The sequence below is a fragment of the Nannospalax galili genome, unplaced genomic scaffold, assembly GCF_000622305.1.
Source record: "Nannospalax galili isolate Female #2095 unplaced genomic scaffold, S.galili_v1.0 scaffold284, whole genome shotgun sequence".
NCBI lineage: Eukaryota > Metazoa > Chordata > Mammalia > Rodentia > Spalacidae > Nannospalax > Nannospalax galili.
The window spans coordinates 6,413,749-6,441,740 of NW_008354281.1; the positions used below are offsets into that span (position 1 = coordinate 6,413,749).

The 27,992-nt window shown below is 36.8% G+C and overlaps 1 protein-coding gene across 4 annotated transcripts in view; it reads right to left on the minus strand.

Annotated features, from left to right (window-relative positions):
- The window catches only part of Rims2 (regulating synaptic membrane exocytosis 2), a 570,072-nt gene that overhangs the window by 416,401 nt on the left and 125,679 nt on the right, over window positions 1-27,992 (minus strand). Inside the window, exon 5 of one of the 4 annotated variants that reach the window (XM_029555208.1) lies at window positions 20,481-20,492. The exons of the other annotated variants lie outside the window; for them this stretch is intronic. Coding sequence (XP_029411068.1) covers window positions 20,481-20,492 — 12 coding nt within the window. The remainder of the gene's footprint in view (window positions 1-20,480; window positions 20,493-27,992) is intronic. 4 annotated transcript variants of the gene reach the window in all.

The window sequence follows — 27,992 nt, forward strand, 5'->3', positions numbered from 1 at the left end:
TGTGTGTGTGTGTGTGTGTGTGTGTGTGTGTGTGTGTGATTTCCAGTCACTCCAAATTATAATTTAAAAGGTATATCTGATGAAACTGTTGCATTCACAAGACATACCTAGGAATCAAACGATGAAGAGATTTCCAAAAGGTGAATATTCATACTCAAGTTGTTTGGGTTTTATTTAGTATCTTATGTAAGATCAATGTATTGGCTACTTTTCTCATTAATGTGACCAAATATCTGACAACAGGAGAAAAGGATTATTTGGGCTCACAAGTTAAGAAGGGATATTATCCATCATAGTGGGAAGGCATGGCAGTGGGAGCATGAAGCAGTTAGTCACACTGTGTATGCAAAGGAGCAGAAAGAGAGGCGAATGCTGGGGCTCAGGTTCCTTTGTACTTTTTTATTCAGTAAGGGATCTCCACCCACTAGACCGGTAGCATCCACATTTTCATTAACATTCAGCCATCTACTCAGTCAAATCTCTCTGGTAACACCTCACCGACGTATCCAGGGTGTGTCTTCTAGGTGATTTTAAATCCACTCAAGCTGCCAACAAAGATTAACAATCACAATTGCCATACAGCAAGCTGTGTCAGTGAGCAGTTACAAGAAATAAACTTATGGATACTTGTAACTTTAAAACTCTTAAAATTCCTGCAGAACTGTTCTCAGAATGTTGAGTTGTGAATGACTATCAGGTATCACCATTAAAATAGACATTATTATTATTATTATTGTTACATAATAGCATTAAATTTTTCAAGTAATACATGAGTAAACGGGGTTCACTCATACTAAAATTATTAAAAGATGAGTTGGGCATGGTGCACACCTATAATTCCAGAGTAACAAGACTACAGCAGGAAAAATCATGAGTATAAAGGTGGGTTTTATAGTGAGTTCCAGACCATCCTGGACTATGTATATGTGCATATACATATAATAGCAAGACCCTGTCTTAAGAAAAAAAATTATCAATGAATAGGGCTCTATTATAACCCCAGCACTTAGGGAAGGGAGGCAAAGACAGGAGGACCTCCAGAACATGCTGGCCAACAAGTCTAGACAACATGGTGAGCTCCACATTCAATGAGAGACCCTATCTCAAAACTAAATAGAGAGCAAGAGAGGAAGGCACTGAAGATGACCTCTGGGCTCTACATGTACATGCACAGGCAAACACATAAATATGCATACAACACACACACAATTATCAAAAGATGAATACTAACACTTATTTTAATTGAAAGTAAACTGAGACTTTCATTAATCAAGTTTCTTTTGGCTGATTAGGTTTGACAACTGAACTGCTTTGGCTATTAACTATGTTCCATTTTTCTATAAACTGAAAGCTAAATAGGCAATTCTAAGATATTTATAAAAATGACTAGGCATGTGAAAATACCAAAATAGTTCTATCAGTATAAATTGTAATTGACAGGGTACTAAAATTATTCTTCAAATCCTTCTTAGTATTTGGCTTAAACAAGGTACTTCTAAGTCAAACAGAAATAAAAATAGTCATCTGATAATTATTGGTAATGCCTTTTTGGTATAACTCCCAGAACCTGACAGAATAAATCACTAACTAGGTGATAAATTTTGCAAGTCTAATGCTTTAGGTTCTTTGCTTTCAACAAATTGAAAGAAAACTTAAATTAGTGATCAACTGATATATAATTTAATTTTTGATGATAGATCACTATACCTTTTGTTATATAACTTGGAAAGAATTCAAAGAATTGAGTGAATTAGTATAACTAAACTACTATTCCAATGGACTCATTACTGAAAAAAATTTTCTCAGCATGTACATCTATTAAAACTGATGCTAAATTCTATCACAGTCCATAAAAAAGCAACATTTATTAACAGATTTATGAACAATTTTGAAAGATAATCAATTTCACTCTTTTTCTTAAGAAATGGGTTTCATGACCAGAGAGAAGGCTCAGCAGTCAAGAGCACTGGTTGTTTTTTCAGACCTGAGTTCAAATCCCAGCACCCACATGGTGGCTAATAACCATCTGTAACTCCAGTTCCAGAGGATTCAATGCCCTCTTCTGTCTTCCTCAGACACTGCATGACTCGAGTGCACTGACACACATGCAGTCCTAGCACTCATAAAATATAAATAAAAATTAATTTTTTAAAAAATGGGTTTCTAGTGCACTTTTCTTATATATAATTTTAATTATTTTTTATTTATTTTAATAAATTATATATTAAAAATTGCTGTAATTAAACTCAATCTAGTAGAAATTTTTCAGACTCTAAGACCTGTAGTGATTGTGACTCTTTGAATGTTTCATTGTAAATTACATACATATTTTATTGTGACTATAAAAAGATGGTTTTTATAAAAGATACATACATGCATGGTCTATCTTTGGATATCTAGGAAATTATAAACAAAAATTTATTAGATGTGAATGAAATACTGTGCAGGAACATGGGAGTATAATGCTCTCCTCAGAAGTCATAGATTATCAAACAAAAAGCCCTGTGGCAGGCATGGGATACCTTCTTTCCAGTTGATGATCAGGGAGCTCAAAGAGACCCTCAAAACAATACAGGCTCTCTCTATTGCTCCTGACTGCCTACCAGATCTTGAGGCTAAGACTCCTACTGCTGAAGACACCATACACTTAGGTCACAGGACTTGGAGAAATCAAGCTGAAACTGACCTAGAAGCCTCCTCCCTGAGGGTTAGCTCTGATAATGTAGGAAGGTACTATGTAGGCTGCCAGGGAATAAAAGTTATCAACAGTCCTACTCAGTTGTAAATCTATAATAATAACCAACCTCAAATGGTACAGTAGTGGCACTAATATATTGGGGGTAACCAATAGCTACCTGAATGGACTTAAGGCCCACTCAGTAGGAGTGAACTCATGCCCGGTACTATAAACATAGCCAAGAAAACCCGTAGCTAGAGATGTCATAGACCCTAGAGGAAAACCTACTACCATCATTTTCCTAAATTGATATAATATTCAACTGCCTTTTAAACACTTTTTCTTATATCCATAAATCAGTGTACCATCCCTCATCAAAGAAGCTCATTTTTGCAGCAGACGGAACTTATTACAGAGGACCACAACTCATCAAAGTGCAGAGAAAAGTGACTGTGGAGTGCCCAACCGCTAAGAGAACATCTAAAGCACAACCACTACATCCAAGGCTCAGGAAACATCAAGGAAAATTGTAAAGGCAAGAGGACCAGGAGTACTGAAGTGAAAATGTATCCTCTCGACATGACGGGGATGGTGCACCCATGAACTCTCAACAGCGATGTCTGCCTACAAAAGACCACACCAATTAACTAACAATCCAGCGTGGATGAGGGAAGGGCTCATAAAGCCCCACACCTAGTTAAATATCTACTGATTGCTGAGGAAGGGAGAATCAGTTTTCTTCAGGAACAAAGTTCTTTGGTAAGCTGTCCATGCCCCAGTGGTCAGCCCAACAATCCGTGTACATACAAGGAAACACCAACTGAATTCAGTAGGGATGAGTGAGTATGCATGTTGTGTATAAAAATTGAAGAAGAGAATAAGAACTTAAGGGGGGGATGGAAGGAGTTGGTGAGAGAAGAATATGATCAAAATGCATAGTACTTATATATGATATTTCTTTCACTGATAGAGAGAGAGAGAGAGAGAGAGAGAGAGGGAGAGATGGATAAAGAGATAAACAGATCTGGAGAAATGTATACACACACACACATATATATATATATATACACACATACATATATGCATATATAGAGAGAGGGGGGCTGCAAAGATGAGACTTAGTAGTTAAGAGTACTGGCCACTCTTCCAGAGGGCCCAGGTTCGGTTCCCAGCACACATATGACAGTTAACATCAGTCCTAAACTCCATTTCCAGAGGATCCAATGCACTCTTCTGGCTTCCTCAGGCACCAGGCACACATGTGGTACACTTACATACATGCAGGCAAAACACTCATAGGCATAAAATAAAAATAAATAAAATCTTTAAAAAATAAAAAATACTGTGGAGGAGATAGAATTTACAGTTTGTTTTTAAAAAAAAATTGCGGCAGAGGCAGATGGATCTCTGTGAGTTCAAGGCCAACCTGGTCTACATAGTGAGTTCCAGACCAGCTAGGGCTACAGGGAGGTCCTGTCTTTTTTTTTTAAATAAAAAAAAAAGAAAACTTTTTTAAAAAAACAAGGAGTCAGGCATGGTGACACATATTTTTAATCCCAGCACAAGTAAGGCAGAGGTAGGCAGATCTCTGTGAAACTGAGGCCAGCCTGGTCTACATATTGAGTTTCAGGGCAACTGGAGATACTGGAAGATACTGTCTCAAAATAAGAAAGAAAGAAACAGAAAAGAAAACGTTGTGTTTGAGTTTTGACACTAATGGAAGTTATCAAACTACTAACTTATTTAGATTTCACTGGTGTTTTTTTTTTTTTAAAAAAAAAACAAGGTATAATAGTTTTACTATAAAATGTCAATGTTGATAATTCTAGAAATTTTACCTTCTTAAATTAAACATAGGCCGGGCATAGTGGCTAATGCCTTTAGTCCCAGCACTCGGGAAGCAGAAGCAAGTGGTTCTCTGTGACTTCAAGGCTAGCCTGGTCTACATAGAGAGTTCCAGGCCAGCTGGGACTACATAGGGTGACCCTGTCTCAAAACAAAAACAAAAGCAAAAACAAAACCTTTCTACTTTGGGGGCTAGAGAGATGACTCAGCAGTTAAGAGCATTTAAATATGATGAAAATATTAGGTGTCATATTAAAAATGTGAGGAGATATAAATTTTAATTAACCTAAAATTTTGATAAAAAGCATAGTTCAAGATCAATGTTAAATTCAACCTAAATACACACACATGCGTGCGCACACACACACACACACACACACACACACACACTAGTCAAGTTCCCATTCATAACCGTTTTATATTGAGCTAAAGTGTACAATACTTTCTGAGCATTGTCCTGTGGACTGTAAATCACAATCCTCTACATAAGTCCTTCAGGACAGGCCTTGATTAATGAGGCATTTCTTCTCTTTCCCACCAGCAAACTGCCAAGAAACCAGAAGAATAGGTCTGTCTATGTAGTAACCCACAATAATATTCTACATAATCACCATTTATAAAATACTTTCTATGTGAAAATACATAACAAACTCCTACATGGCATGTTAAGAATGTATGATGTCTAATTTCCCTTAACTGCTCCACAATCTTAGTGGCTATTCTAACAAATGAAAAGCTACATATCCCTAAACACTAACAGAATATTAATTTTCTGTTAGCAAGAAATAATACCTTTTGAAATTAATCATTTCCAATCAATTCTAAATTAAGGTACAAATTGAGCCAGGACAGGATGCATATTATGAATCACTTCTTGCTTAAGGGTTTGAAGCATTAGCTACAATGATTTTATTCTTCATGCATTTTCTGTATTTGGAAACCTAGGGTTGGTGACATACTTTCTATTTCTTTATCTTTATCTTATGTGTATGAGTGTTTTGCCTGCATGTATATAAACGTACCCATGCCGTGCAATGTCTGTGAAGGCTAGAAGAGGATGGCTGTTAGCCACCATGTGGGACCAGGGAACTGAACCTGGGTCCTCTACAAGAGCAGCTTGTGCTCTTAACTGCTGAGTCCTCTTTCCAGCTCTTTGACATTCTTTTTCATTAATTCTATTTTTTGAGCATTTGATACATGAGTACTGTATTTATATCATTTCCATCCCTCTCCCCTCCAACACCTGTGTCCTTCCCCACTCCATCTTGAATTCATGACCTCATCTTCATACACATACGTAAACTACTGAGTCCATTTAGGTAGCTCATATGTACATGAGTTTAGGGCTGACCACCTGGGGTTGGATAACCTGTCAAAGGGCTCATCTCTGAGAATACTGATTCTCCCTCTCTCAGCAGCTATGAAATTTCCTGCAACACTTTATCTAGTTAAATAGACCTTGTTAAATTTCCCCCATCCATGTTGGTATGTCAACTGTCTCTTCTTTTATGCAGGTTTTGTTTATGCAACTATACTGTTGAGAATTCATATGTGTATTGTCCCTGTCATGTCTAGAAGACAGTATCTCTCAGTAGGTCTTCTGGACCTTTCAATCTTTCTTGCCCTCTCTTCTGCAATATTCTCTGACCTTAGGTATAGGGGCTATGTTGTAGATGTATCAACTGAGACTGGGCTCCCCATAGTCATTTATTTTCTGAATTTTGACCAGTTGTGGATTTTGTAGTAGCCTCCGTGTGCTGCAAAAAAAAGGAAGCTTCTTTGGTGAGGAGTGAGAGCCATGCTTATTTTCAGGTATAAGGATAAGCATTTAGAAGGCAACTGAATACTATATTGACTTACTTAGTAAAATGGCAGTAATAAGTTCCCCTCTAGGGTCTATAAGCTCTCCAGTCATGAGTAGATGGCTAGGTTTACTAGGCATGAATTCCCACCTATTAAGAGGGCATGAATCCAATTATATAGCTGTTAGTTACCCCCAAGATATTAGTGCCACAGTTGAACCATTTGGGATATCTTTCCATACCAATCACTGTCATGGTTCACAGGCTTTACAGCTAGATGAGACTATTGATTTTTTTTTTTTTTTTTTTTTTTTTTTTTTTCGTCCTTTTTTTTTTTTTTTTTTTTTTTTTTTTTTTTTTTTTTTTTGCCCTTGGCAACTTGCATAGTACCTTCCAATTCTATGAGAGCTAGTCCTTAGGAAGGAGGCTTCCGGGGGAGTTCCAGCTCAATTCCTCCAAGTCAAGTGTCCAAAGTATATGGAGTCTTTAGTAACAGGGTCTTATCTTCAAATTCTGGGAGACAATCAAAGGCAATAGCTATAGCCAATATTGTAAGACTGTGGGAATCTCCTGACCAACCTGAAGGAGGCTTCTCTTGCCTAGCACTGGGGTTCTATTTGATAGTCTATGGTTCTTGGGGGAGCATTGCCACTCCATATGGTATAATTGCATTTAAGCTATATATACACATACATATTATATATGCATTCTAATGAGGCTTATAAAATAGTTTCCCTATAGCCTTTTCTAACATCTTTAATTGTTATTTCTCTCTCCTTCCTCTGTCTCCTTCTGTATTACCCTCTCTTCCCCTCCAAGTTATGATTCCTCCTGTTTTTCTCCTTCCACTTTTCATAGCACCTGTCCTACTATACCTTCTCTAGAGTTCCTCTTCCTCCCTTCCCCCATCGTCCCTTTCTACTTCCCTGGTTTCTGTGGTTATTCCAGGTATGTGCTCACATCTAAAAATTCAGAGCTGTGACCCACATATAAGAGAGACCATGTGGTGTTTTTCTGGGTCTGGGTTACTTCATTCAGTATAATACTTTCTAGTTCCATCCATTTACCTACAGTGTTCATGATTTCATTTTTCTTTATACCTGAATAAAGTTTTATTATGTATATGCACCACATCTTCATAATCTATTCAGTTGCAGGACAGCTAGGTTCTTTCCATTTCCTGGCTATTATAAGTAAAGCAGCAATGAACATGGCTGAGCATGAGTCTCAGTAGTTGGATATTGATTCCTTTGGCATATGCCAAGGAGTAGTATATCTGGGTCATATGGTAGATCTAATTTTAGCATTTGGAGAATTTTCCACACTGATCTCCATAGTGGCTACACCAGACTGTAATCCCACCAACAATGAATGAAGGTTCCTTTTTCCCACATCCTCACCTGCATCTGCTATTTTCTTGATCTTAGCCATTCTGACTAAGTTGATAAAATCTCTCAGGTGTTCTGTAAGAAGAAATATCTCGCTGACTTTGGAAGAATGTGTATGAGTTTGTTAAATGAAAAAAATGAGGGAGACTCTGAACGGAATATACAGTGTGTGAAAAGAAAGCATAGGATTAAATATAATGTTGTCGCCTTAATAAAAGATGTAATTCAGAAGACTAAAATTGAAAAGTAGGGGGCTGGAGAGATGGCTCAGTCAGTAAGGTGCTTGCCACACAAGTATGATGACCTGAGTTCAGATCCCTAGGACCTTTTCCAAAAGTCAGTTATATCATCATACTCCTGTAATTTCAGCCCTGGTGAGGCAAAGACAAGAGGATCCCTGGGCCTTGCTGACAAGCAGTCTAGCTCAATTGTCAAATTCCAGTTTCAGTGAGGGACTCTGTGTCAAAAAAAAAAAAATAGAAGTAGAAAGGGATAGAGGAAGACACCCAATACCAGCCTCTGGCCTCTATGCACACATGCATGCACATGCACACAATTTTTTAAAGTGGACTAATAGGAGATAAGATCAAAAATTTAGTAAAAGCCCATTCATGAATGGTGTTATACACCTAGTAGAAAATAGTAATTTTTCCTCTACCCTATCCTCTCCACAATAAATGTATTAATCAAGTCAATGCATCTTGGATTTTCATCAATTCAGTGTCGTGTGTGGGTTACTTTCAGTATATCCTTACTAAACATTATTTTACTTTTTGTTGGCCATTTCCCTGCTTGTCCTAGTTTGTTTCTTCATTGCTGTGACAAAACACTCTGACCAATACCAACTTGGAGGGGAAAGGGTTTATTTAGCTTACATCTCCCAGGTCACAGTATCATCTGGGAGCCCAAGGTAAGAACTCAGGGCAGGAACTTGAAGGCAGGAGCTGGAGCACAGGCCATGGAGGAACTCTGCTTACTGGCTTGCTTCCCTGGCCCCTGCTCAGTCTGCTTTCTTATGCAACACAGGCCCACCTGCCCAGGGCTGAGCCCTCCCCACATCACTCAACAATCAAGAAGATGCCCCACGGACATGGCCACAGGCCAGTCCAATGAAGGCAATTCCCCAACTGAGGCCCCCTCAACCCAGGTGTGTCACATTGACACTAAAGCTATCCAGCACACTGCTTTTTCAACATCACAAAAATCTAACACTACATTTTTAGGTTAACAGCAGCTTCATCTGTTACCATCCTCAACTAAACAAGCTTACCTCTAGTGCCAAGAACAATGTGTTGGTATTTATGAATCCACACAAACAGCTCAGCAAAATCTATTATAAATACATAAAAATGAATTTTGAACAAAAGTTAAGCCAGCATATCCTCTGTAGCAGACATAGTCCCTGAGGAATCACTACCTATTCACTGAAGACCAGGACAATAACTCTGTGTATGGCTAGAGCTAATGCAGAGCTATTCTTAGAGATCCAATTTGGCCACTTCCCAGGTTGATTATACTCTGGTGGACCACATAGTTTGGATCCAGAGAATCTGTTGTAACAAAGCACTGAACCTTAATTTCTATTGCAGGTTATATTCATCTATGTGTATTAGGACTCCAGGCCAGAGCCTGTTTTTCTTGCCTATGCACATTCCCATCTAGTTCAAACATTCAATGTAATAAGGATATTTAAAAGTGATAGCATTCCCAATATATATAATAACGGTCTTTAATGGACCCAAAGGTCTATCTGTAATTTATACAAAGAAACAAAGTAACAGACTGAATCAGTAAGCATACTGTTAGACTTAAGGAAAGAACTACACTTTGCTCCTAGAAAGTATTGGTCCCTGAGACACAGAAAATGAAATGCCTTGGAATGAATACTGAGAAGTGGAGAATATATGTTAAAGAGATAATTGTCACAATATGTCACTGACAATTCACTCTTATTTTCTATGTTTTCCTGAAATCAAATAACTGGACAAAATATTAGGACACTGATATAAACAAAGAAAGAATCACCAAGACTGATGTAGCCAGTGCTAGCTAAGTTCCTTTTCAATGCCTAACACAATCTTTATATTGTAAATAATAAGTTTCCATCAAAGTTTTGACAAGGATATAGAATAGGCACTTAAACACTGTTGATGAGGATATAAATTAGTATACTCGTTATGGAAAATACATGACACTTCTTAAAAAAAAGCTTTTATAAATCCACCATATGATCCAGCACCACAACTACTGAGTATATAGCCAAAGGAAATGAAAAAGAATATTAAAGAAATGATCGCCTGTGTTTATTACAGCACTATTCATAACAGCCAAAAGATGGAATCAACTTGAGCATCTATAATAAATTGATAAATAAAATGCCATATATGCACATATATATCACAAATATATGATATGAAGTGCATACACACCCATAAAGAAGGATCAAAATCCTGTCATTTCTGACACAGATGAATCTGGAGGACATTATGTTAAACAAAATAAGCTATGTACTGAAAGACAAATATCACATGGTCTTGATCATACATGGAATCTAAAATACTTATCTTATAGAAGGACAGAATAGAGTTGTGGTTACCAGAGAGAAGCAGGAATACTGGGCAAAGAGTATATATTACACTTAGAAAAGAGGTGGCAAATGTCTAGAATAGGCAAATATACAGCAACAAAATATAAAGAAGTGACTGTTTGAACCTGGGAACTAGGGATGAAGAATAGGTAGAGGAGGCAGAAATTGAAAAGGGCTGTTATCATGGAACTTTATCCTGGGTGATGAAAATGCTATAAAATTGGTGCTGTAATGGCTGTACAATTTTGTGAACATACTAAAACTACAGGATTTTATACTTTAATGAATGAATTTTATGACAGGAGTTATTTCTCAATAAAACTGTTTAAAATTTTAACTAAATTAGTAGAGATCCTCACTGGGACACATTAGAGTCAAATTCTCAGAAGTCAAAGCCAGAATTTTGAAATCAATAAGGGAAAAATGACTCACCATATAGAAGGGCATCAATGACACTATCACTAAATTTTTCAGCAGAAACTTTGCAAGATTCAATGACATATTGAAAGTGTTAATATTTTAGAAAACTGTTGAAAATGTATACTACACCCAGAAAACAATATAGCTAAATATCCATCAATAGATGAATGGATAAAGTAATGCGATAATGTGACACCCTACACAAATAGAATACTACTCAGTCTGTCAACAAAAAGGAAATCCTGTCCTATGTAGCAACATGAATTATCCTGGATACACTGTGTAAAGTAAATAAGCCAGACACAGAAACATTTATAGTACATGATCTCACTTACATACAAAATCTGAAAAAGTCAAACACAAGAAACATGGTTGCCAGGGGCTGCAAGATGAAGGAAATGGGGAAATGTTGATCACACAACATAAACTTTCAGTTATCCTGGTTCTGAAGATCTCATGGTATCATGACTAAAGTTAATAATACTCTCTTGTGTACTTGAAATTTGTTCAGAGGTAGGTCATAAATGCTCCCACTGTGTATACACACTCAATCTAACTGTGAAGAGATAAACAGGTTAATTTGATTGCTGTAGTCATTTCAGAAGGTATGCATGTATTAGAATGTAAACCTTGAGTATATATAATTTTTATCAACTGTACCTTAATAAACCTAGAAGAGAAATAAGAAAGAAAAACAATCTATTTTATGAGGAAAAATATGAACTCAGAACTAAAGTCTCCGCTTTAATTAAATAATTGATTTTTTACTGAAGGGAACCTAAAAAGCAGTCACTTGGACTTTCAATAAGCTCATTAGTTATTGACATTCATTATTTCCACTCACTACCTTAAAAATCAAGGATCTCAACTGAAATACGAGTTTCCTTTACCCATCAAAATTCCAAGGACATTCTTCACAAAACTAGAAAACAACAATCCTAAAATTAATATAGAAACACAAAAGATCCCAAATAGCCAAAGCAATACTAAGCAGATAAAGCAATGAGGAAGTATCACAATACCTGAGTTCAAATATTACTACACGGCCCCAACAGCAAAAGCAGCATGATCTTGACACAAAGACAGATGGACCAAATGAATATGATAGAGGACCCAGATAAAAACCTGTACAGATACAGCCATCTAACTTTTGACAAAGATGAAAAAAAAACATAAATGAGGAGGCGGAGGCAAGCAGCCTCTTTAACAAATGGTGCATTCATATTTAGAAGACTGAAGCTAGTTGCCTAACTCTGTCATTCTGAACAAAAAAACTACTCAAAATGGACAAAAGATTTAATGTAAGACCTGAAATTTTCAAATCACTAGGGGAAGACCCTAAAACCTAGGGATAGGCAATGGCTTTCTGCACAGGATTCCAATAGTTTTGGAAATATATAATAACATCAAAATTGACAAATGAGGCCAAGTGTACATATCACAGAGATACTTACGTATCGATATTTTTCACGGCACTAGTCATAGCACAAGTTATGGAATCAACCTATGTTTCAAACAGAGGAATGGACAAGGAAAGTGTGATATAAAAATATGTGAATGAAATTATATCCAAAAAATTCATACATGAATTTTTCATCCATAAAGAATGAATTTAGATTTTCATAGGAAAATTAATACAAGTTAAAATACCTAAATTAAGCCAATCACAGGAAGATAAATATCTTATATTTTATCTCATTTACGATTTCATAAAATCTTGTTCAGGGGCCCAAAGGGAACCAACAGGAGCAAGGAGGGGGGGAGAAAAGGGAGGATGGGAAAGTGTAGGGCGATTAATTCAACATATATTTTCATGTACAAAAGCTTGAAAATTTTTTAAATTAAAATTATTTAACCAATTAATGTTATTAAATAACCGACAAATATATTTAAAACTTCATGCAAAGCAAAGGAAACAATTAGCAAAGTGATGAAACAGCTCAAAGAATAGAAGAAAACCTTGGCCAACTATTCATTTGACAGGGTATTAATATCCAGAATATTTAAAGAATTCAAAAATATAAACACCAAAACCCCCACAAATCATATAGTTAGTAAGTGGGAAAATGAATTGTATGATGGTTCTTTTTTAGTATTTTATTTATTATTTTTATTTTATGTGTATGCATGTATTGCCTCTATGTATGTAAGTGCACCTGTATCATGCAATGCCCACAGAGAACAGAAGAGAGGGTCGAATTCCCTGGAACTGGAACTAGGGACAGCTGTTATCCACCATGTGGGTGGTGGGATTCAAACCCAGGTCTTTCATAAGAACAGCTAGTGCTCTTAATCAATGAGCCATCTCTCCGGCCCCTGTATAGATAGTTCTTAAAAGAAAAAAAAAATACACGAGGCAGGTGTGGCGCCACATGCCTTTAATCCTAGCACTCAGGAGGAAGAGGGAGAGGCAGGTGAATCTCTATGAGATGGAGGTCACCCTGGTCTACATAGCAAGTCCCAGGTCAGCTGGGGCTACAGGGAGAAAAAAAGAAAGGAAGGGAGGGGAGGGGAGGAAGGGGACAAAGGGGAGGAAGGGGAGGGAGGGAAGGGAGGAAAGGGAGGGAAGAAAATATAAATATAAATGACCGGTAAATACATGAAAAAAATTCATCAAGCTATCAAGGAAATAACAAAGCAAAACTACATTAAGGGAGCTGGAGAGACGGCTCAGTGGTTAAGAGTACTTGCTGCTCTTGCAGAGCACCCGGGGTTCAGTTCCCAGCACCCACATGGTGGCTCACAGTATCTGTAAATCCAGTTCCCCACAGATGTGGTACATATACATACATGCAGGCAAACACTCATACACATAAATAAAAATAAACATGTCTAGGGGGCTGGAGAGATCGCTCAGTGGTTAAGAACACTGGTTGTTCTTGCAGAAGACCCAGGTTCAAATCCCAGCATCCACATGGCAGCTAACAACTGTCTGTAACTCCAGTTCCTGGGGATCTGACAGCCTCTTCTGTCCTCCATGGGCACTGCACAACACAGGTGCACTTACATACATACAGATAATGCATGCATACACATAAAATAAAAATAATACACATAGGCAATACACACATAAAATAAAAGCACTCAGGAGGCAGAGGCAGGTGGATCTCTGTGAGTTCAAGGCCAGCCTGGTCTACATAGTGAGTTCCAGGACAGCTGGGGCTACAGGGAGACCCTGTCTCAAAAAGGCCAATAATAATAATAATAATAAATTATGAAAAATTTTTAAATAAAATAAACATATCTAAAAAGAACAGTAAGGTTCCATCTCAGAACGGCTATCATCAAGAAAATAAAATAACACATGCTGATGAGAGCATAGTGGAGAAAGCAGCCTTCTGTACAGTCGGTAAGAATGTAAACTGATGCAGTCACTATGGAAGTCAGTGTGCAGGTTCATCAAAAACTACAAATAGGTCTATCATATCATCCAGCCATACAGCTTCTGGATATGTACCTGAAGGAACTAAAGACCTTCAGACCCACATTTATTGTGGCACTATTCACAATAGCCAAGTTATGTAATCAGCCTAAGTGTGTATCAATAGATGAATATAGATACAGAACATGTGGTAGATATATCCACAATGGGGTATTATCCAGCTATAAACAAAATTATGTCTTTTTCAGGAACTGGATAGGCCTGGAGATCATCATAGTAAGACATACTCAGAAACACAAATATTGCATGTTTTCTATTATATGAAGAATCTAGACTAGCAGGGAGAGAGCAAGAAAGGATAGTGGGGGGTGAAGGTGATCAAAGCATAGTGTATATATTAATGAAAATTTCATAAGAAATCCATTATTTTATATAAATAATATACACAAATAAAATCATTTAGACACTGTATTGTCACAATATGGCACTGAGGAAGGAAGGTTCTCAGAGACCTAGAGAAGGAAATAATAATAAACACAACAAACTGATGGGTTAAGCACTAGTATTGTGTATTCATTTATTACCTTCATGTCAGAAATAAGGAAATTGAAGCTTAGTGTGGAAAAATAACTGACTTGAAAAGTAGAGGTTCATGATAGAAATTGGCTTTAAACTCAAGGCAGTTTGTGTTCTAAATCCTTTCATGTTGCATTCCATCTCAGCCCAACTACACCTTCTCCTACTGTGCTCTGTTGCATGGAAATTGCCATGAGAAAAAAATGAAATAAGACATATTAAAAAGTTCATTTTACTCATAATAATTATTTAATAAATGTTAACTGTTGTTAACAGACAACTCTTCTTTAGCTTCCTAAAAGTTGTTCCACCTCAAAATCTCCACAAATCAAATTGCCCTCACTTCCTTCCACAAACAGCCTCCTCCATCTTTCATGTGCTGGGGACAGCACAACTATCCTTATTCAATGCAAAAAGCTCATTGTTGTCCTGAGCCTTGTTTTTGTGTTTTCCTTATTATGTGCATGATGTATGGTATGTGTATGTTGAGTGTGGGAGCACACATGCTGCAGTGCACATCTTTTTTAACTTTATTTATTTATTTATTTTTTATTTATTTATTTATTGGTCTTTTTTTTGGGACAGGGTCTCCCTGTAGCCCCAGCTGTCCTGGAACTCACTATGTAGACCAGGCTGGCCTTGAACTCACAGAGATCCATCTGCCTCTGCCTCCCAAGTGCTGGGACTACAGGCGTGCACCACCACGCCCAGCTTTGATCCTTAACCCAACCACCAAACTTTCCATCCTTCAATTCTCAAATTCACTACCCTATAGAGCCAGTGACACTTTCTCATGTATCAGGAGCTCACAAACTCTCATTTGTGGCATCTGATATCTATGGGAATTCCATACAGAATAAAGATACAAATCTCATTTTCAGTTATAGATTGAATAAAATGTATTCAAAGTTGGAATAATTAACTCGAAGCAAAAGTCAGAGAGTTTGTGGTAGTGCATGCCTATAATCTGAACACTCAGGAGGCAAAGGCAGGAGAATCGGTTTCAAAGTCGCATCAGTTAAATAGTGAGACATTATCTCAAAAAAAAAAAAGCAAGTTATATAAAAGATGAAAAGCTAGAAAAATGTACAGTCAACATGATGACCTATACTTGCTCTCACAAAATTAGCTATGCTGCACTTGTAAATATATTTAGTCAAGTCTCCAACTTCTATGACCTCTGTTACAGCCAGCCAGAGAACCGTTTTAAATGAGTTCCAATTAATAACATCAACTTACAAAAGCCAATTCAATCTCCCTAACTATGATTCTCATGAAACAAAAAACATTCACAATTAAGAAAAATTTCAGTTTCTAAGACCATCATCTTTATATTAATTTATTGTTAGCAGCCTACGGTACTTTATTTATCATGCACAAGCAAATGTGTACCTTGTTGCCCCAGGTGGTCTGGAACTCACCAGGCTGGCCTAGATCTCATATAGATCTGCCTGCCTTTGCCTCCAGAGTGCTGGAATTAAAGGTATACAACACCACATTCAGCTAAATGTGTACCTCTTAAAACATTTATAGAGGTAAACACACACACACACACACACACACACACACACACACATTCACACGCGCATTTAATGCAGCAATATGTTCCTAGGTACTCCTATTCCTCTTCTATATTTCTGAAAATCAACAAATCTAGATGTTTGTATGGTTTCTTTGTTGCACACAGCACCTCTACTAGTGTTTCCATTAGGAATGCTGTTGAGTATATAAGAAATAAAAAGGGGCCAGTAAGATGTCTCAGCGGGTAAAAGCACTTGCCATGAAGCCTGACAGCCTGTGTTCAATCCCCAGAACCCATACAAAGGTGAGAGGAGGAAATAACTCCACCTTTTGCCCTGTGGCCGCCACATGAGTGTCATGGCATGCACGTGCCCATACACACATATACATCACAATGACAAATTAAATTTTAAAAGAATCCAAAAATCTGATTACTGATGGCAGAACAAATTTGGGGAGGGAGTATTTTCCTCGCTTTGGAGAAAGTTTCTAACAGCCTTAGATCAGTGGGTGTGATGGTTAATCTTAATTTCAACTTGACTGCATGGACAGATGCCTAGGGCATTCATAAAGCATACTTCTGGATGCGTCTATGACAGCATTTCTAGGAGAACTGAAACGTGAAACAGCAACTGAGGAAAAAAGTCCTACCCAGAATGTGGGAGGCACAGTCTATTAGGCTGGAACCCAGATGGAGCAAAAATGAAAAAGAAAGCCAGCCAGTTCACGCAAGCTTCACTTTTCCTGAGCAAGTGTCTATTGCTACAGACCTGTGTACATCACACCCCAGCTTCTCTAGCCTTACAACTTGGACTCCCACCAGCAATTCTCCAAGGAGCTCCAAGGCCTTCAGCCTCAGACTGGAAGTATGTCATTCATTGGTCCCCAAGTTCTGAGGCTTCCAGCTTCTTAAACTAAGCACCTAGCTTAGTTTAGCCAGCTTCTCTGCCTCTCCAGTATAACAATAGCCATTGTTGTACTGATTAGCCTTCAATCATGAAAGCCAATCTACTAAATCCAATGGTTCCGTTCCTCTAGAAACCCTAGGTACAGTGGCTCAAAAATGTCCTGACAAGGGGGCTGAAGAGATGGCTCAGCAGTTAAGAGCATTGGCTGCTCTTGCAGAGGACCCAGGCTCGATTCCCAGCACCCACATAGTGACTAACAACTGTCCCTAACTCCAATTCCAGGGGAGCCGATGCCTTCTCTGGCCTCTGTGAACATTGCACAAAATGGGTATACTTACACGCATGCTGGCAATACACTCATACCCGTAAAATAAAAATAGTAAATAAAATGAACAAAATTTAAGTGTTCTTTTGAATAACTCAATACTCTTGGCCTTTCATCTTAACAAATGACAGATCAAGTCAAGATATTACTTTTGCATTAGAAATGTAGTATCACTGGGCATGATGGCACACACCTTTACTCCCATCACCCAGCATGGCCCACATGGCAAGTTTCAGGCCAGGCAGAGCTGCCTAGTAAAACCTTGTCTAAATAAGCAAATAAATAAGTTAATAAATCAATCAACAAATAAGGCAGCATCTAAATTATGTATTTTTTGTGGCTTATGAGAGGCCTCCAGAACTTTTCTTCTACCTCACTTACTATAACTGTATTATACAGCATTTCCAGTTGCAAGAAGAACTAAGAAAGTTTTATAATTTTTCATTCTCTCTAATTGGGAATTGCAAGAGTGAAGAAAATTGAAAATAACTATTGGGATAGCCACTGAGCAGGGTCTACACCAGTCTATTTTTCAACTACTCAACCTTCCAAACATGTATTTCACATGTAACATATTCACCTCCTTCCTGAGAGACAATTCAAAAGTCTTATCTAGTTATAAAATCTAACTTTAAATCCAAGATGTTTAAGAAAAACAAATCGCACCGTGGTGTCTGGTGTGTACAGCATTGTGAACAGTGACCTTTATACTAAAACACAAATTGTCTGATTCCAAACAGACTCAATAAACAATAGAGGGGAAAAAAGAGTGACTGCAATAAAAACTCTCATTCAGAAACAGAAGAATAAATGTACAGTAACAACTGTCAGCAGTACATGGCAACCCCTATATGAGCAATGACCTAGTTTTCTTGTTCATCCTATCTAGCTACCCCCAGTCATCCAAGAGCCCCTTCGACCACAGTCCTTCATATTCCTGATTCTGTATTTTTGGAGGATAGCCTTTGTCCATTTCATCCTTGCCTTTATGTGAGATTGGCCCTGGCAAATATGTGCTTCATGGAGACTGTACAGCTTTTAGGTCCACTGCTAGTATAAATATATGGCTGGTATGAATACAAGAATTTATGCATTCCCTTTGGGGCTGCATAATTATTTACTATCAAGGTTGAATGCATTAGCCATTAGTTGCATGCAGTATTTAAATTTAAATTATTTAAAATTAAAATTTAATTTTCAGTTTATCAGTATAACCTTTTTCAAATGTCCAACAGCTACTTGTGAATGCAAACTACTGTTATAAAGAGTGTCGCCAAAAAGTTTGTTGACTTATTTGCATATTCCAAATCCAAACAAACTAATAAAATTTTTTAAATATTTTATTTAGCATTTTTATGTGTATGTGTGTATTGCCTGCATGTAGGTAAATGCACCCATGTCGTGCAATGCCCGCGGAGGACAGAAGAGGCTGTCGGAGCACCTGGAACTCGAGTTACGGACAGTTGTTAGCTGCCATGTGGGTGGTGGGATTCAAACCTGGGTCTTCTGCAAGAACAGCCAGTGTTCTTAACCACTGAGCCATCTCTCCAGTCCCATAAACTAATATACTTTTACCTGTTAGTCACTCTTCAATTTAACTACAAACTGATAATTATGGAATCTTGCTAGTGCATGAAAGCTAAGCACTCATCATGTTTCCCACTTCTGAAATAGTTGTCATGATATTTTTTCAAAAACAGAAAGTAATTAGACCATTATGCATCCTATATTAACTCCAGACACAAAATTAGCTGTAGAGATTCTAAAGGTTATTAATTGTAAGCATTGCCTAATTGTGAATAAACTAATGCAGTGGGCTGCTAGAAAGCTCACAGGTTCTCTGAGGAACCTACCCTGTTAATCTTCAAAACTGCCTCTAAAAAATGGTAGGATCCCTCTAGGGCTTAAAAAAGAAAAGGAAAGGGGCTGGAGAGATGGCTCACTAGTTAAGAACACTGGCTGTTCTTGCAGAAGACCTGGGTTCAAATCCCAGAACCCACATGGCAGCTAACAACTGTCTGTAACTCCAGTTCCAGAGGATCTGACAACTTATTCTCTCCTCCGCAGGCATTGCACAACATGGGTGCACTTACCTACATGCCGGCAATACACGCATACACATAAAATAAAAATAATAAAATATTTTAAGGAAAGAAATAGTAGTGTCCTTTTTTTCTGCTGGGAGATCATTGTAAACCCACATTCAATATTTACCAACACAATACATCATTGCCATCTGAGTACCTGAAGATTTTGAAAGGAAGTAAAAGACTCCACCTGGTTAACAAGAAGGTAATGCTTAAAAGACTTCAACTCTCCATGAGCTTTATGCCTATTTGAAATTGGAAAACTTGAAAAGACTGTAAGGTTGAGTTTTGACTCATCTAAAGGTATCAGAACAGAAAGATCTTTCTCTATATATGCAGTTATCAGTCTCCAGAGCAGATCTAAATGCAAATCTGACTTTCAAGACAGTTATCAGACTATCAAAGCAAGGCTAAAATCTACTCCAAGCTACATGAGTATTTTTAAATTATAAATATGTAATGTAAAACTGTAAGCTATTTTACTAACTTCTAGAATATTGTTGAGGTAAGTGAAGGTACAAAATATTTAAAATAAACTACAAAATAATTACCTCAGTTAACCCATGCTCAATGTCATTGAAGCTCATTATTACAAACATTGATTCTCTATATAAATCAGAAAGTTTTCAAACCTGAGTGAAAGTAAAACACTGAAAAGTAAAAGGAAGGTTTGCTGTAACAGGGACTGCTATAAGATCTTGACAAAAAATACTAAATTCTGAAAGAGTGAGCCCTCTGTAAAAAATCAAATAATCAATATTTCACCTACAATATAATGAAATGTCAGGTGGACTTTTTTCAGTAAAATCAGCATGCTTAAATATGCCACAATATTTAGCAATTTTCATGCAATACAACTGTAACAAAATACTTAGAAGAATATAAAGTAAATACAGGTATAAAATTAAATTGGCAATAACAATAAGAAAAATTATATTAGACAGAAAGAAAAAGACTCTAACCACTTTGTCCTCCTGGTGTGAATATCCACGAAAGCAAGTTTTAAAAGACAGAAAAGACAAAACAAAAAGAAATAATTAATTCCATTCTTAAGAAAGAGTAGCTCTTCAGATTTTTTTTAGTAAAATAAAAATTCAGAAATTGTTTACATTTTGACTGAAGTTTAAAATTAGACTTAATTTTAAAATTAGACTTATTTTAAATTTAGGAAGGAAATTTCTCCATACATTTCATTTATGTAAGAGCATGCTAAATATTAGAATATATTGAGATATAAACAAAATAATTTCCATAAAAATCATTAAATACTCAAACGTCAGAAAAAGAAAATGTGCTTTTCACAAGTAAAATCTTAACTAAATACTGAGCTCAAAAAAATGAAAAATGTTTAGGAACAAAGCTTTTATATACAAAAATGATAAAATATATCTTCATTTTTTTAAATTCATCTACTATCAAAAGCAGACATAAAACCACAGTTACCTGATTTTTTTTTTTTTTTTTTTTACAAAAACCCCAAAACTACACATTGAAGGAAAAAAAAAAAAAAAAACTCTTAACAGTAAAACATTGATTATTCCTTGGCTTTTGCTGAAGTTGAATGGTAACCCCATTCCTTCAACATGTAAGAAAAATGAAAGTAGATTCTTATCTCTTACCCTGTACAGAACTTAAACTACAAATGGAATAAAGACTTCAACATAAGACCTGATACCCTGAAACTACTGAAGGAAAAAGTAGGGAGCATTCAACACATAGGCACAGGTCAGGACTTTCCTGAATAAGACTCCTCCGGTAGCACAGGAAATACGATTAACAATTGACAAATGGAATCTCATGAAAGTAAATAGCTTCTGCACAGGAAAAAAAACTGTGAAGCAAGTGAACAGACAGCCAACAAAATGAGACAGTCTTTGTTAGTCGCTCATTCAACAGATGATTCATGTACAGAATATGCAAAAAAAAAGAAGAAGAAAAGAAAAAAAAGAAACCTAAAGAAAATAAATATCCCACTTAAAAAATGGGCTATGGAACTGAACAAAATATTGTCAAAAGAAGAATCACAAGTGGTTGGGAATCACTTTTTAAAAGCACCCAACAGGGTCTAGAGAGATGGTTCAGAGGTTAAGAGAACCAACTGCTCTTGCAGAGGACCCGGGTTCGATTCCCAGCACCCACATGGCGGCTACAAACGGTCCTTAACTCCAGTTCCGGGGGAATCCGAAGCCCTCTTTTGACCTCTGCGGCATTGCAAGACATGCGTACACCTACATATATGCAGGCAATATACTCATACACATAAAAATAACAAACAAAAATTTTTTAAAAGTACCCAACAGCCTTGGCTAGCAGGGAAATGCAAATTAAAACTACTTTAAGATTCTACCTCACCCAAGTGAGAATGACTAGCAGTAATACAAATGACAACAAATGCCAGTGTAGATGTGATGAAAGGGGAACCCTTACACACTGTTGGGGCTGGGGAAGAATGAACCAGGGCAGCCACTTTGGAGATCAGTCTGAAGGTTTCTCAACTAGAAATAGAACTGCCACATTGCCCAGAAATACCACTCCTGCACATAAACTCAGAGTACTTTATTTCTTACTACAGTGACACACAACCATGTTCACAGCCTCTCTATTCATAATAACCAGGAAATCAAACCAACAAAAATGTCTATCAACAGATGAGTAAAAAAAAAAAATGTGGTAAATATATACAATGGAATATTAGCTGTAAGGAAAAATGAAATCATAAAACATGTAAGTAAATGGATGAAACTGGGAAAAATTATACTGAGTGAAGTAACCCAGACCTAGAAAGACAAACACCAATTATTCTCTCATATATGGATTCCAGCTTCAAATCTCTAGTTTTGTGTGTTTAACGCGGAAAACAAGTGCAAGCCAGGAAACTAGAAAGGTACTTTGGCGGGGACGTGTTAATGGAGGGGGACAGTAGTTTATAGAAAAAAACGAAATAGAAAAGTAGAAGACTATATATATCAAAACGCTTAAGTAGGGAAGGATACAGGAATACGCGGGAAGGGAGGGTGTGGGAGGAGCAGGGCACTAAGCCAAAAGAAGGGTTCATGGAAAGCCATATGGAAGCCTGCTATCTCATATTCCAATTAAAAAAATATAATTGGAGGGGTAGCTCATTCACACAGGATACCCAAAGAAAGGATTGTGAAGGAGATGATGCTTAAACTGACAAAAACAAGTGTTCATTATGTAAGAAAGGATTTGGACTGTGGTTTAAAGGGAAGATGAGCATTTCTGATGACAGAGTAAAATGAGCAAAAGCATAGCAGACACAAGACAGAAATCATCTAGAAGTGCTTTCCATGTGGCTTGACTTGATTATTCAGAATGAAGTGCTGGCCTACCATTCAGCAGGGAATAAACCATGAGGGAGAGATCTTTATACCATTAGAAACTTTAACCACTTAAGAGATGAGGAATCACTGAAAAGTTTTTATGCAAAAAGTAAAATAATCAGATTGCACTTTACAAATATCACGATAGCATTGGGTGTGTTTGAGAAGCCAACACTGGACAAGAGTGACCAATTAGGAGACAAGCATTACATGAAAGTCATCAGTCAGCAGTTTATGTATGCAGAAAGGAAATTCTCAAACTTTTTTACTGTGGAAAAAGGATAGTAAAGGAAAGAAATCTGAGATCATATCTGGCTTTCTGGCTTGGATGACAACATGTAGTGCTACCATTTGAGAAGTTAAGGATTTTAGAAGTATATCTGGAGATTATTCCAAAAACAGAAAGTGCCTAAGAAGTCTGGTATGGAATAAGAAAAATCTAAAGTTGGGTGTGGTGGCGCATGCCTTTAATCCCAGAGCTTGGGAGGCAGAGGCACTGGATCTCTGTGAATTGTTAATTTGAGACCAGCCTGGTCTACATAGGGAGTTTCAGCTGGGGCTACAGGGAGACCATGTCTCAAAAAAAAAAAAAAAAAGAAAGAAAATCTAATGGTATTCTAAAACGTTGGTGGAAAGGGAATTAGAAAAATAATACTTCAAAAGATTACAATGTCCTAATTCTTTTTATGGATCTGAATGATTTTAATTTAAAACAAGTCAAAATAAGTATCATTAATATGTTTAAAATATTGTTTTATTGTTCATTTGCTTTTGGCTAATGTTGAAGTTAAAATGTTTTTATTAGGAATGTCTTAAATTATTATATAGTCTTTATTAAGGTTAGAATGTACATTAGATGTTACTTTTACTCTTCCTGTATATATACTAAGTAGATTTCCTAAGTGATGCTACTTTACTGATAAAAAGCTCACGTTATCTATTGATGAAGATATTAAAAACTGTGGAGCCCTTGACATGGTGGTGCACGCCTTTAATCCCAGCACTTGGGAGGCATAGGCAGATGGATCTCTGTGAGTTCAAGGCCAGCCTGGTCTACATAGCAAGTTCTGGGCCAGCTGAGGCTGTAGGGAGACCCTGTCTCAAAAAGAACAAAAAAAAAAAAAAAGAAACTGAGGAGCACACTTGACCCTCCATAGTTTAAGAGCAAGCAGATACCAAAAGCAGATACATATTTTCAATGTATATATAAACTTAACCAAGCATACCTTGACCTGATATGTATCCACTAGTCTACAGGTAGTTTTTCTCTTCTCTAAAATAAACCTCTAAAACTATGTATCCCTTACACATTTTAAGGTTAGTATCAAAGTTTAAGTGGTTATGATACATTTTCAGATGTAGTTTGTACTGATGTGATTAAATATGTATTTAACAAATCTTGGAACTGAATATTTAGTTCATTTAATATAAGGAACATGTCTATCATGCAATTTATGTGATAAATTAGCCCTATTGTCAAAACCATAAGCCAAATCTGACTGTCAAACAGAATCCAGCTTCATTTTTAAATTACATAATTGTCATTATGGGCCACCATGAAACTCATCTTATAACCAAATTCTAATTTTGCAAACAATAGATGATGCACTAGAATTATGTCAAATATTAGGTTTATATAATTATATAAATTTGCTTAAACCATTCTTCAAATTTCTACAAATTGCAGTTTTCTAAAAGTAATGCCCTCAATATCTTCTTCTTATATTGTGTGAGGAAGGTGAAAACCAAAGTATATTCACTATATATACTACATATAATAAAAAGATAGTTAATGGAGCTTCTCTGTTAATTTTGAACAATTATCTAAGCAGCATAAATACTTGGCCACACAAATTTCTCAGTTCAAGAATTGTATGAGTAAGATTGAAGCTAAACAATGTAAAACTTTTATGTCATAAGTAAGAGGTTAAACCCAGAAGAAACCTTAGAAGTTATTTAGATTGATGCCATAATTTTACAGATTATTTAAAGTATTTTAAGATGAAGTGACATAAAGTACATAAAGTAGGACTAGAGAGATGGCTCATCGGTTAAGAGTACTGGTTGCTTTTGCAGAGGACCAGGGTTCAGTTCCCAGAACCCACATTGTGGCTAACCACCACGAATAACTCCAGTTGCAGGGGATCCACGCCCTCTTCCGGCCTCTGTGGGCACTGCACACATGTAGTGCACTGACATACATATAGACAAAACACTTATATGCATAAAATAAAGTAAGTTTTCTTAAGTGTATAGAGCCAGGCATGATGATGCCTGCCATTAATCCCAGTGACTGGGAAGTAGAGGCAGGTGGATCTCTGTGAGATAGAAGTCAGGCTTGTCTACATAGCAAGTTAAAGGCCAGCTGGGGCTAAAGGGAGACCCTATCTCAAAATAACAACAACAGGGGCTGGAGAGACGGCTCAGCAGTTAAGAGCACTGATTGCACTTGCAGAGGACCTGGGTTCAATTCCCAACACCCACATGGTGATTATGAACCGTCCCTAACTCCAGTTCCAGGGGAATCCGAAACCCTCTTCTGACCTCCGTGGCATTGCGTGACATGGGTGCACTCACATACATGCAGGCAATACACTCATACACATAAAATAAAAATAATAAAATATTTTTTTAAAATAGCTACAATAATATTTTTAAAGTATATAAAGAAAAAATTTATCTGTCACATTTTAAGTTATTCTACTGAAGCTAAACAGTGTAAAATTCTCAAATTTAATCAGCAGATGGAAATTAATTAAGCAGATGGTAATCAATTTTTCATTCCAAAATATAAAAGAAATGCATTGAAGCAGCCATATTCAAAACTTCAAATAACCCATATTGTAAATTATTTTTAATGTTTTTCCAATTCAAAGTCTTTCACCATTAAATTATTACAAAATAATTTCTTCCCTATTTTTTATTCGATTAAATATATAGCTTTTACTTACTAAGGGTGTATCATCTTAAAAGGAAGTAAACAGAAGCAGTGCTTCACTGTATCTTGTACTGGTATTTCCTTTTATTCTTTCTGTATCCTTAATGTACCTCAAGAGACATAATTAATTATTAAGGATGGCTCCACATGAAAAAGCCTCAAAATTAAAATAAACAGTTATTTTATTTTGTTCTCTTGGGAAATTACCAAAAAAATTTTAATAGCTTTATAATTAAATATAGAGTTATAAAATATTTGTATTCTCATTTTTGTACTCAATAAGGATAGTCTGACAAAATTTCACTGGGCTTAATTCTTTGGTGCTAGGATAAGTCAAAGAAGTGTCTTCAGAAACTGTGGAGAGCAAAAGCCTTCTTCAAATGAAATCGCTGAGCATATTTACAGTGATCAAATGTGAAATCAGAAATTGAACTTGGTAATCTTTTTATTTAGAACAGACATGATTTTGCACATTCCAATCAAATGAATGCTTTCCCATGAAAATTAAGATGTTCTTATGACAGCTTTCTTCCCTGAATGAAAATGTTGAAAAGGTAATAGAGAAATCCAGAGCTATCTTCCTTGAACAAAAATCTAAATTGCTTTTTATTATCTTTCATTCTCCTGACAGCACCCTTAGATCTAAGAAAAATATGAGAAAAGTGAAATGGGACACCACGGGCTCCTTCCTTCTTTAATAAACCTTCCCATGCCACTAATCTAAAGTATAGAAAGAGACTATAGGTTGGTCACAAGATAACATCTCTTCTTTTTGAGATAGCATCTCCCTGTAGTCTCGGCTGGCTTGGAACTCGCTATGTAGAAGAGGCTGGCCTCGAACTCACAGAGATCTGCCTGCCTCTGCCTCCTGAGTGCTGTCATCAAGCCCGGCTCATAATACAGTATATTATTAATGAGTATTCCAATATTTTCTTATACTTAATTTATTAACTAACATTTTGCTCAGTGAAAAGGAATTATACATTAGACTAAGTATTTTCAAGCAAGTTATAATCAGATGTCAACTGGATACTTCTGTTTCTAGTCCAAGTTGGGTACCAAGGCCCAGATTTCTCTTCCTGCCTGAAACAAACAAAAAGAAAATTGCATGGAAAAATGCTCTGTGGTGTTGTCTGCTGTTCTAGAAAGAGAACCCAGGACCTCATGCATGCTAGGCAAGTCTCTTGTCACTAAACTATATCCTGAGCCCTTTGTTTTATTTGAGACAAGGTCTATGTAGCCTAAGCTAGTCTCAAATTTATAATACCTGTGCCTCAGTCTTCTCCTAGCTGGGATCACAGTCATGTGCCTCTGTATCTGGCTAGAAGAATTTTTTTTAAAACACTTGATATCAAGTTTTTTGCAGTGGTCAGTAGTTAATATGGAGATTCACAAATGGTCAGAGTGCGAAGAATAAGAGCCTATGGAGTGTTCAGCCATAAATCGAACATCAACATCATACATCCTCCCCTCAAGGCTCAGAGAATATAGAGGAAGAGGGGTTGGTATGGTCATAAGAGCTGGAAGTCAGGGAGAGTTGGAGTGAAAGAGTGTCTTCTGAACATGACAGGATCATTGCACTTATAAACTCACAGCAGCTGTGGTTGCTTGCACAAGACCTGTACTAGATCAACCCAGCAAGTACTCATTTCAGCATGGATGCAAGGGGTACACGAGCCCCTACCCCTGGCTAAGGAGCTATTGACAGCTGATGGTGGCTAGAGAAGGAGTCATTTTTCTTTATGAAAATAGCCCCTGGGAAGTTGACCATGCTCCAGTGGATGCCCACACCTATATGCATAAGGGCAGCAATAATTAGACTCAATGGGTTGAAGAAGAAAGAGGAGGAGAAGGGGCAGGAAGGAGGTGGGGGAAGGAGGAGGTAGGGGGAAGAGATGTAGTTAGGAGGGAGATGTGGTGGCAGGGGAGCTGTAAAGAGTTTTGTAGTGGTAAGAGTGAACATGATCAAAACATATGCATGTATGAAAATCTCAAAGAATAAATTAAAAATATTATATATTTTTTTCTTTTTGGGGAAGGAGGAGGTAGGGGGAAGAGATGTAGTTAGGAGGGAGATGTGGTGGCAGGGGAGCTGTAAAGAGTTTTGTAGTGGTAAGAGTGAACATGATCAAAACATATGCATGTATGAAAATCTCAAAGAATAAATTAAAAATATTATATATTTTTTTCTTTTT